At 45.1% G+C, this 11,710-nt stretch overlaps 1 protein-coding gene across 1 annotated transcript; it reads left to right on the forward strand.

The window, feature by feature from the left end:
- The first annotated feature begins 2,238 nt into the window (after positions 1 to 2,238).
- LOC132232324 (adenosine 5'-monophosphoramidase HINT3-like) lies at positions 2,239 to 2,855 on the forward strand. The gene has a single exon (XM_059691811.1). The coding sequence runs from the start codon at positions 2,239 to 2,241 to the stop codon at positions 2,764 to 2,766; it is 528 nt and encodes a 175-aa protein (XP_059547794.1). The 3' UTR covers positions 2,767 to 2,855.
- The last annotated feature ends 8,855 nt before the right edge of the window (positions 2,856 to 11,710 follow it).

An 11,710-nucleotide genomic window follows, 5' to 3' on the forward strand; every position in this document is an offset into this window, starting at 1 on the left:
ACTGACCACCAGGGGGAAGACGTTCCAACCGGTAAGTTAGCTTGCTGCTGGGGTCCGGCCCATCGGGACTGAGTGAGACAGGCCAGACATGCCCTGGAGCCCTCCCGTGGTCCTTCCCTGGCTGGCCTGTGTCTCTCCCTGTGTCTCTCCCCAGCCCCGATAATGCACTGGTGGGGTCCCTTGGCCTGGCCTGCACCCTCTCACAATCTGGGACCCCTCAGGGGATGTCAGAGAGCTAGTTTCAGCCCGATCTTACAGGCCAGACCGAGGGAACCTCACTGGTGCACGAATTCATGCACTGGGCCTCTAGTACAAGAATAAACTCAAAATGGATTAAATACTTAAAGACTTAAAGACCTGAGCCCTGGCCAGTGGCTCAGTTGGTTAGAGCATTATCCCATACACTAAAAGGTTGTGGGTTTGGTCCCCGGTCCGAGTACGTATGAAAGGCAACCTCCCTCTAAAATATATAATGGGACAAAGACAGTCTCTTCAATAAATGGTGTGGGGAAAATAAAAATTTAGGATTATAGAAAAATAAAAAAATACTTAAAGACCTGAAACCATAAAACTCCCAGAAGAAAATATATGCAGTAAACTCTGTAACATTGCTCTTAACAATATATTTTTTGATATGTCTCCTCAGGCATGGGTTACAAATGAAAAAAATAAATATATGGGACTACATTAAACTAAAAGGTTTTTGCACATCAAAGCAAGCCATTAACAAAATGAAAACCTACCGAATGGGAGAACATATTTGCCAATGATAACTTGGCTAAGGGGTTAATGTCCAAAATATGTAGAAAAACTCTACAATGTAACATAAAAGAACCCCCAATCTGATTTAAAAATGGGGAGAGGATCTGGATAGACCTTTCTCTAAAGAGTATTTGCAGATGGCTAACATATATGAAAAGATGCTCATTAATCATCAGAGAAGTACAAATTAAAACCACAATGAGGCCCAAGCCAGTCTGGCTCAGTGGATAGAGTGTCAACCTGTGGACCAAAGGGTCCCGGGTTTGATTCTGTTCAAGGGCACTTACTTCGGTTGCAGGCTCCTCCCTGACCGTGCAGGGAGGCAACCAATCGGTGTGTTTCTCTCACATCGAAGTTTCTCTCTGTCTTTCCCTCTCTGTTCCGCTCTCTCTAAAACCAATGGAAAAAAATCCTCAGGTGAGGATTAAACAAAACAAAACAAACACAATAAGCCCTGGCCGGTGCAGCTCAGTGGATAGAGGGTTAGCCTGTGCACAGAAGGACCTCAGGTTTGATTGCTGGTCAATGGCACATACCTGGGTTGCAGGTTTGACCCCAGTGTGGGAGGCAACCAATCGATGTGTCTTTCTCACACGGATGTTTCTCTATCTCTAAAAGTCAATGGGGGGGGGGGGGGAATGTCCTCAGGTGAGGATTAACCAAAATAACAAAACAAAACAAAAACCCACAATCCACAATGAGATAGGACTTTACACCTGTCAGAATGACTATCGTCAATAAATCAACAAAAAGCAAGTGTTGTCGAGGATGTGGAGAAAAGGGAGTCCTTGTGCACACTTGTTACGGTTGCAAATTGGCGCAGCCACTATGGAAAACAGCATGGAGTTTTCTACATTATGACCCAGCAATTCCACTTCTGGGAATTTCCCCAAAGAAATCCAAAACACTAATTTGAAAACATATGCATCCCTATATGTGTTGCAGCATTATTTACAATAGCCAAGATATGAAGCAAGCTAACTGTCCATTAGTAGATAAATGGTTAAAGACGTGGCACGTGCATACAATGGAATATTGTTCAGCCATTAAAAAAAATGAAATTTTAGCATTTGTGACAACATGGATGGACCTACAGGGTATTTTGCTGGGTGAATTAAGTGAGACAGAGAAAGACAATTACCGGATGATTTCACTTGAATGTGGAATCTAAAGAACAAAAGATATGAACAAACAGAACAGAAACAAATGCATAGACACAGAGGACAAATTGATGGTTGCCAGGTGGGAGGTCAGGCGGGGGGATGGGTGAAAAAGGTAAAGGGCGCCCCCTCGTGGCCGCGGCTTCGAGGCCCAGCACGGGGCTGCCCTCCCCGCACCCGCGCCCACCGCAGCTCCGCCCAACGCCCGGCCAGAGGCGCCGCCTGGAGGGAAAACCCCGCCGGTGCCGGAGGCGGGCTCGGTCCAGGCCCCGTGGTCCTGGAGGAGGCGAGGCGCTGGGCCGCCGGGGCAGGTGCGATGGACGACGCGCCCAGTGGCTCCAGCGGTGAGACGGGGGCCACCGCAACACCTACGGGGTCGTCATTGACAACCGCCGAGGTCGCCGCAAAGTCATCGGACTCCAACAGCCAGTGCGTGTTCTGCCGGATTGTGAGCCAGCAGGAGCCGGGCACCGAGCTCCTGTATTGTGAGAACGAAGACCTGGTTTGCTTTAAAGATATCCAACCAGCAGCAACTCATCATTACCTTGTGGTGCCGAAGCGGCACGTCGGGAACTGCGCAGAGCTAAGGAAAGAGCAAATAGGGCTTGTTGAGAGCATGGTTACCGCCGGAAAAACCATTCTTGAAAGGAATAATTTCACTGACTTCAAAAATGTGAGAATGGGTTTCCATGTGCCACCATTCTGCACCATTTCCCACTTGCACCTTCATGTCATAGCGCCAGTCAATGAGCTTGGCTTCCTATCAAAATTGGTTTATAGACCGAATTCCGATTGGTTCATCACAGCTGACTATTTGATTAAAACACTAAGAAGACGAAAATGACAGCAGTGGAAGATTTTCTTATTCTCGGCTCAACAGAAACGAATATGTTGGTCCCTCTTAAATCAAATTACAATGGTAAGGTTTGTTGGGTTTTAGCCTTAAGTCTTCTCTGAATGTGTTTCCTGAGATCTGTAATATAGTTATATGAATACGCTGGCATTGACTTCTTTGTTTTGTTTTTTTTTAATATATTTTATTGTTTTTTTACAGAGAGGAAGGGAGAGGGATAGAGAATTAGAAACATCGATGAGAGAGAAACATCAATCAGCTGCCTCCTGCACACTCCCCACTGGGTATGTGCCCAAAACCAAGGTACATGCCCTTGACCAGAATCGAGCCTGGGACCCTTGAGTCCGCAGGCCGACGCTCTATCCACTGAGCCAAACCGGTTACGGCTTGACTTCTTTGTTTTAATGGTTACTTATCTAAGGTATAAGATTCTATAGATAAAATGTCATTAAAACAAATTCTGTTAATCAAGAAGGGCTCTGTATTTTTTAAAAGTTCAAGTATTTTCATTTCTCATTATTGTCAGTTATAATAGTGATTTATTATGAAGAATAAACAGGTATAGAAAAAAAGAAAAAGGTAAAGGGATTAAGAAGTACAAAATAGTAGTTATAAAAATAGCCATGGGGATATAAAGTATAGCATGGGGAATATAGTCAATAATATTTTAATACTTGTGTCAGGTGGATACTAGATTTATTGGGGTGATCACTTCATAAGTTATATAAGTGTCAAATCACTATGTTGTACATCTAACTAATATTATCTGTCAACTGCAACTGAAAAATTAAAAATATTTTTTAGCCCAATAGGTGTGGCTCAGTGATTGAACACTGACCTATTAACCAGGAGGTCAGGGTTAGATTCCCAGTCAGGGCACATGCTGGGTGCAGGCTTGATCCCCAGTAGGAGGCGTGCAGGCAGCAGCTGATCAATGCTGCTATCTCATCATTGATGTTTCTCTCTCTCTCTCCCTCTCCCTTCCTCTCTGCAATCAATAAAAATAAAATAAAAAACACTAGAATGTACTATAGAGCAACCAAAAGCTGTATGTGGGAAAGGCTTCACCATGAAGTGTGATCACACTGTACATCAGCAAACTCACTTTAGAGAAATCGTATAGGTGCAATGAATGTGGGAAAGCCTTCTCCAAAAAGTTCACGTTCACTGAACACCAGAGAACACACACAAGAGAGAAACCTTATGAATGCTCCGAATGCGATAAAGCCTTTTTCAAGAAATCATGGTTCAATATCCATCAGAAAACACACACAGGAGTAAAAACCCTTTATATGCATTGACAGTGGGAAAGGCTTCATCCAGGGGCAGTCTCATTGTACACTGGCAGATTCGCAGTCGAGAAACCTTATATATGCAACAGATATGGAAAAGGCTTAGTCCAGAAGACATACCTGATAGCACGTCAGATAGTTCACACATGGAAGACACCTTTTGTGTGCAGCAAGTGTGGAAAATCCTGTTCCCAGAATTCAGGTCTCGTTAAACATCAAAGAATTCACCCAGGAGAGAGATCCTATACCTGTAATGAGTGTGGGAAAGCTTTTGCCTACATGTTTTGCCTTGTGAAACGTAAGAGTATACACACAAGAGTGAGATATGATGTGGTCAAGGAGGAAGATCCTGTCACAGAGAGTCCCAGCTCATCACAAAACAGTGTTGTCCTGCAGGAGAAACCTTGTTAATATGGTGATTGTGCAAGTGCCTTCTGTGGCCATTTAGCAAACATCAAGACGTTAAACATAACAAATTTTGGGGGAAAAATTTCCAGCTCAGCTTATGGTTTTAAAGTATATTTTGCCCGGCTGGCGTGGCTCAGTGGTTGAGTTTTGACATATGAACCAGGAGGTCACAGTTCAGTTCCTGGTCAGGGCACATGCCTGGGTTTCAGGCTCAATCCCCGGTGCAGGGGTGTTCAGGAGGCAGCCGATCAATGATTCTTTCTCATCATTGATGTTTCTATCTCTCTCCCTCTACCTTCCTCTCTCTGAAATCAATAAAAATATATAATAAATAAATAATCATAGACAGCCCTAACCGGTTTGGCTCAGTGGATGGAGCGTTGGCCTGCGGACTCAGGGGTCTCAGGTTCGATTCCGACCAGGGGCATGTGCCTTGGTTGCGGGCACATGCCCAGTGGGGAGTGTGCAGGAGGCAGCTGATCGATGTTTGTTTTTTTTTAAAATATATTTTATTGATTTTTTTACAGAGAGGAAGGGAGAGGGATAGAGAGTTAGAAACATCGATGAGAGAGAAACATTGATCAGCTGCCTCCTGCACTGGGAATATGCCCGCAACCAAGGTACATGCCCTTGACTGGAATCGGACCTGGGACCATTCAGTCCGTAGGCCGGCGCTCTATCCACTGAGCCAAACTGGTTAGGGCTGATCGATGTTTTTAACTCTCTATCCCTCTCCCTTCCTCTCTGTAAAAAGTCAATAAATATATTTAAAAAATCATAGATATAGAGAGGACTGGTGATTTCCAGAGTGGAGGGTGGGGAAGGGGGAATTGGAGGAAGGTGATCAAAAGTCACAAATTCCCAATTATAAGATTAATAAGTACTAGGGATGCGATATACAACATGATAACTATAGTTAGCACTGCTGTATGGTATATAGGAAAGTTGTTAGGAGAGTAAATCCTATGAGTTCTCTTCACAAGGAGAAAAATGTTTCCTTTTTATTGTATCTATATGAAATGATGGATGTTAGCTGAACCGATTGTAATCAGTTCACAATATATGTAAATCAAACCATCATGCTGTAGCCTTAAACTTATACAGTGATGTGTGTCAATTATCTAGACAACAGAATATTATTGAGCGCTAAAAAAAATCTGTAAAGCCATGAAAAGACATGGAGGAACCTTAAATGCCTATTACTAAGTGAAAGAAGCCAATCTGAAAAGGCTATGTCAGTATAATTCCAAACTACATGACGTTCTGAAAGAGGCAAAAGTATGGAGAAAATAAAAAGATCAGTGGTTGCCAGGGAGGTGGGATGAATAGGTGAAGCACAGGGTATTTTTAGGGCAGAAAATACTTTGTATGGTACTAAAATGTCCTTATACATTTGTCCAAACCCATAGAATGTACACCACCAAGAGTGGACTCTAATGGAAACTCTGGACTGTGGGTGATTACGATGTGAATGTAGGTTCATCGATTGTAACAAAGGTCCCACTCTCCTGGGGGAGACTATTGCTCCATGCTCCAAACAATTGAGCCACGCAGCCAGGGTAAATCTTAATTTTTAAAAAAGTGAGTGATGCCCTGACCGGTTTGGCTCAGTGGATAGAGCGTCAGCCTGCGGACTGAAGGGTCCCAGGTTCAGTTCCGGTCAGGGGCATGTGCCTTGGTTGCGGGCACTTCCCCAGTGGGGCGTGTGCAGGAGGCGGCTGATCGATGTTTCTCTCTCATTGATGTTTCTGACTCTCTATCCCTCTCCCTTCCTCTCTGTAAAAAAATCAATAAAATATATTTAAAATAAATAAATAAATAAAAATAAAAAAGTGAGTGGTGCTCATCTTTTTAGACTGTCCGCCCAGCACCCTCAGAAGGCAGGCCAGACCAGAGTCGGAATGAGCTGAACCTTGCCTTGCGGTGCTGTTTTCTTGCTGTGTGACGATTAACAATTCACTTCACTTTTCTGAGCACCATTTCCTTTAAAATGGTGACAGAGTTGCTGATGTAAAATTGCTTTGAAAGCTCTAAGGAACCACCCCAGTGCAAAGGTGTATTGCACTTGGCTATTTCACACATCTGTCGTAGCTGGTGGGCCCTGGAGCCAGTTGGTTTGTGACCTATTATTCCTGCACCACTGGTAGCGGGGACACTCCCCTGACCAGCATTTTGTCTGCCTACTGAGTGTCAGGCCCTGTGCTGGGTGAAGTGGGGGAAACAGAGGGGGAAGATGACATAGTCTCTGCCCTCAAGAATGTAGTCTCTTTGGGGGCTGGCCTGTAAGATTGGTAAAAATGGCAGAGTGTTCTGATGCCGTGGGAGAAGGCGTCAAGGTGGAGGTCAGATCAGGGAGGGCTTTCTTGAGTCGGCGTCGTTTGAGCCTGGCCTTGAAAAATGTCTGCACGAGGGCAGACACTTCGGCCAGATGACACAGCCTCGCATAGATCAGTTCGTCTCCTTTGTGAAGGAGGTGATGGAGATAGGTCGCTTGGAGGCAAGTGTCCAAAGGCCCAGTACGCCAGGCTAGGCAGTGGAGCACTCGTTTGGACATGACAGGGAGCTACTGAAAGTTTCTGAGCAGGATCAGCATGGTCCAGGCCCCACTTTCCAACAAATGATCTGCAGGATGCACGGGGAGGCTGCAAGGAGAGCAGTGAGCAAGGAGGCAGGACAGTTGTAAGGGGGCTGCTGCAACTACCCAGTTGTAATGGGGGCTACTGGACAGGAGGTGGCAGTGGAGACTGAGGGAGGGACTGCAGAGGAAGAATTAGCTGAACTTGGCAATTGATGGCTAGTGATGAGCCTCTGAACAGCCTACTCCTCACTTTCTCCGAAGCCAGTCTTTCCCAGGCTCCCTTCCAGGCCTCTTCTCCTGGGCCCCTCCGTCAGCTGTAGGGCTTCCTCAGCATTCTTCCCTGAGTCGCCTCCTCTCAGCCAACATGTTGCCAAGGGCAGAGGCGGATATCCTGAAGCTAATGTAGCTTAAGCTACAGGACACCTCCCTTATAGGGACCCTTCATTGCTAGGAGTATCTGGGGGTTACAGAACAGCCTAGATGAGGGGGCGGGGGGAGCCAGGTTGCAACCAGAGAACATTTGCACATAAGCCTTTCTGGTAATTTGCCTAAGGAGATTTCAGAAAGAAAAGACATTAATCCCAATAATTTGTCATGATCTCATTGTGCATTCTGTCGACACAAGAAATGTCCAAACTTGTAGAGAATCTTTATGCGTTTACTGGAGCCTAACTGATGACATTGCTGAGAAGCGAGATCTCAAATGCTTCGGCGAACGCACAGTTTTGCAGTTTCTTTTATACATTCGGAATCGAGGAGAATGTAAGGAAGATCACACAGAGGTGGGGGGAAGCAGGGATCGTTAACACGACAGGTACCCCCTTGAGGGTGATTACAGCTCTGAGGGATCCGGAAAAGAGGGCTGCGTTTGGCGTTTCAACCCAACCCAGACGCACGTAACAACAGGGCTCCATTCCCATGGGGGTCAGCAGAGAGCGAGCGTGAGGAAGTGCAACATGTGAGGCACGGAGGAGGGCCCAGGCCTCTCACCAGGGGTGGAGAGGGGCAGAGGCCAGGGGCAGGGAAGGTGCCATGTTAGACAAGGTGGTCTTTGATGAGATGGCAGGTGAGCAGGGACAAGGTTTCTCCACACAGCAGCCAGGAAAATCCTTTCTGACTGTCAGGCTGACTGATGGAGTCGCTCTTCAAGTCCTTTCCCGGCTCCCTGCGCCGTGGGCGCCTGCCGAGTTCTCCAGCCCCATCTCTCCAGCCCTTTACACCCAGACACCGGGTCTTTCCACTGGTGTCTCCTGCAGCAGTTCTCAACCTTCCCAATGCCGCGACCCTTCAATACAGTTCCTCATGCTGTGGTGACCCCCAACCATAAAATTATTTTCGTTGCTACTTCATCACTGTAATGTTGCTACCGTTATGAATCGTCATGTAAATATCTGATATGCAGGATGTATTTTCAGGGTCGCGACCCACAGGTTGAGAACCGCTGCATAGCTCTTCATCCCCACTGGGCTTTCTCAGACATGGTTGCCCCTTTCCTTCCCACCCAGTCACAGGGTGACATCACCATGTTGAGAATCCTTCCCTGGCCCTCAGACTACATTATAGCTCCCGTCACATTCTGTGCTTGTTGTTGTTTTTTTGTTTTTGTGTTTGTTTTTGCCTCTCAGCACTTTAACACTAGGAACAAATTACTGGAATTCCTGGAGGCTCCTGGGAGGAGTCACACCTGTCTTGTTTGCCTCTGTGCACGTGTCTGCGCCCATTGTGTGGGGCAGTGCCTGGCACACACTAAATAACCATCCATAGGTGGGTGGATGTCTGCAGGCATTCATGATAGCAATTACTCATGTGTTCAATTCACTCAAAAATTATAATAGGGCCCGGCCGGTGTGGCTCCTATGGACCAGGAGCTCACAGTTCAATTCCCGGCCTGGGCACATGCAGGCTCCATCCTTGTAGGGGGCGTGCAGGAGGCAGCTGATCAAAGATTCTTTCTCATCATTGATGTTTCTCTCTCTCTCTCCCTCTCCCCTCCTCTTTCTCTAAAAAAAGTCAATAAAAGCATATTTTTTAAAAAAATTATAATAGGGACAAACACTAAGTACCAAGCTATGTTTTTACATGAATTAATTCACTTAATTCTCAAAATAACCCTATTAAATAGGCTAGCAATCCCATTTTAGAGGCAGTAAAGAGATGGTTGACGCAACGAGAAAGCAGCCGAGCAGGGACTTGAACCCAGAAGCTGACTCGTGTGTGTGCCCTTAACTGCTGTGCAGGACAGTCTGTCAAATCCAAGTCTACGAAGCGCCAGGCATCCTGCTTGATACCAGGGAGATAATATATTGGAAAAGCAAACAAGTAAAACAAACTAACAAACTTCCGGTTTTATTAAGCTTCCATTCCTGGTAGAGGAAAACAAAGAAACAACATAAAAACAAGTAAAGGTATAGACATAGAAGAATGATGAGTAACGTATTATGAAAAAAACAAAATGGGGCTGGGGAGAGGGAATGAGGGGCACAGGTGGTGCTGTTTTATTTTATTTTATTTTTTAATGCTCACCCGAGGATATTTTTTCCTTTTTGTTTTTAGAGAGAGAGTGGAAGGGAGGGAGAGAAGGACGGAGAGAGAGAGAGAGAGAGGTGAGAGAGACATCTCGATTGGTTGCCTTTCTCACATGTCCACCCCCGGGGGCTGGGAATGGAATCTGCAGCCCGGGTATGTGCCTTTGACTGGGAATTGAACCCTCCACCCTGAGCTCTAACCACTTAACTACACTGGCCAGAGCAGGGTGGTGATATTTCTTTTTTTTAATTTTTACTTCTGTCACTTATTCTCTAAAGTTTAAGGGGAACTTTGTTTAAAAAATATATATCTTTTTTTACTTCAGAGAGGAGGGGATAGGGAGCGAAAGATAGAAACATCAATGATGAGAGAATCATTGATTGGCTGCCTCCTGCACACCCCCTACTGGGAATCAAGCCCACAAACCAGGCATGTGCCCTTGACCCGATTCAAACCCGGGACCCTTCAGTCCACAGGCTGACGCTCTATCCACTGAGCAAAACCAGTTAGGGCAGGGTGGTGCTCTTTTATTTTTTTATTTTTAAAATTTTTTCTTTTTAAAATATATTTTATTGATTTTTTACAGAGAGGAAGGGAGAAAGATAGAGAGTTAGAAACATCGATGATGAGAGAAACATCGATCAGCTGCCTCTTGCACATCTCCTACTGGGGATGCGCCCGCAACCCAGGTACATGCCCTTGACCGGATTCAAACCCAGGACCCTTCAGTCCACAGGCTGACGCTCTATCCACTGAGCAGAACCAGCTAGGGCAGGGTGATGCTCTTTTAGACAAGGTGGTCTCTAAGGCCTCTCTGGTGTGACATTGGAACAGAGATGTGAATGCTTTGGGCGAAGAGCATTCTAAAACAGGGAGGTGTATAAGTACAAAGACCCTCCCCCCCTCACATCTCTTCTCTCAAATAAATAAATAATTAAGTAAAAAAGACATAAGAACCATCCCAAAGTGTCCCACTGGCCAATGCTAAGACCATTGACACCTCAAAGGGTGACTATTAGGCTGAGGTCAATGTTGGGCTTGGTCCATTAAGTAACTCACAAAGGAGTCAATATAAAGCACTGCACTCTAGCAGAAGGTGATGAGCCGGGCAGGGTGGCTCAGGAACCAAGAGGTCAGGGCACACGCCCAGATTGCAGACTCAATCCCCAGTAGGGGGCGTGCAAGAGGCAGCAGATCGATGTTCCTCTGTCATCGGTGTTTCTATCTCTCTCTCTGAAAACCAATTCAATATTAAAACAAAATAAAAATAAAAAGGTGATGAGAAAAAGATGCGTCCTATTTTGTTGTCTCGTTAGTGAAAAAGAAAGGAGGCAACCCCCCTCCCTCAACCCCCAGAATGTATAATGCGATTCCCAGAATGTGTATTTGTTAATTCTAGTAGAATGAGTACAGAGGTGTTTATTATACTTTTCTTACATTTTAAACTTGAAAATAGTTTAAATTGTTTCTAGATTAAAGGTAACACAAATATTTGCTTTATAATTACTTTACATATATTTTTATACATTTTGATGTTATTTTCCCAATTTTAAAGTATTTTTTTAAATTGAGCAAGAGTGCCCCAGCTGGTTTAGCTCAGCGGATAGAGCATTGGCCTGAGGACTGTAGGGTCTCAGGTTCAATTCCGGTCAAGAGCACATGCCCAGGCTGTGGGCTCCATCCCCAGTGGGGGGCGTGCAGGAGGCAGCCAATCAATGGTTCTCACTCATCATTGATGTTTCTATCTATCTCTCCCTCTCCCTTCCTCTCTGAAACCAATACAAATATATATTTAAAATAACAAAAAAATATGTTCTAAAAAAACTGAGCAAGACCAAGGGATTGCTTGATTAAATACTTGTATAGTCGCCCTAACCAGTTTGGCTCAATGGATAGAGCCTCGGCCTGCGGACTCAAGAGTCCCAGGTTCGATTCCGGTTAAGGGCATGTACCTTAGTTGCAGGCACATACCCAGTAAGGAGTGTGCAGGAGGCAGCTGATCGATGTTTCTCTCTCATCGATGTTTCTAATTCTCTATCCCTTTCCCTTCCTCTCTGTAAAAAATCAATAAAATATATATTAAAAAAAACTTGTATAGTTGTATAATGGCATATTGTACAATATTAAAATA

This window comes from Myotis daubentonii, chromosome 4 (genome assembly GCF_963259705.1).
Source record: "Myotis daubentonii chromosome 4, mMyoDau2.1, whole genome shotgun sequence".
Classification (NCBI taxonomy): domain Eukaryota; kingdom Metazoa; phylum Chordata; class Mammalia; order Chiroptera; family Vespertilionidae; genus Myotis; species Myotis daubentonii.

Bases quoted from the DNA above. Each gene is read 5' to 3' on its own strand.
- LOC132232324 (XM_059691811.1), top strand. From the start codon at position 2,239: ATGGACGACGCGCCCAGTGGCTCCAGCGGTGAGACGGGGGCCACCGCA.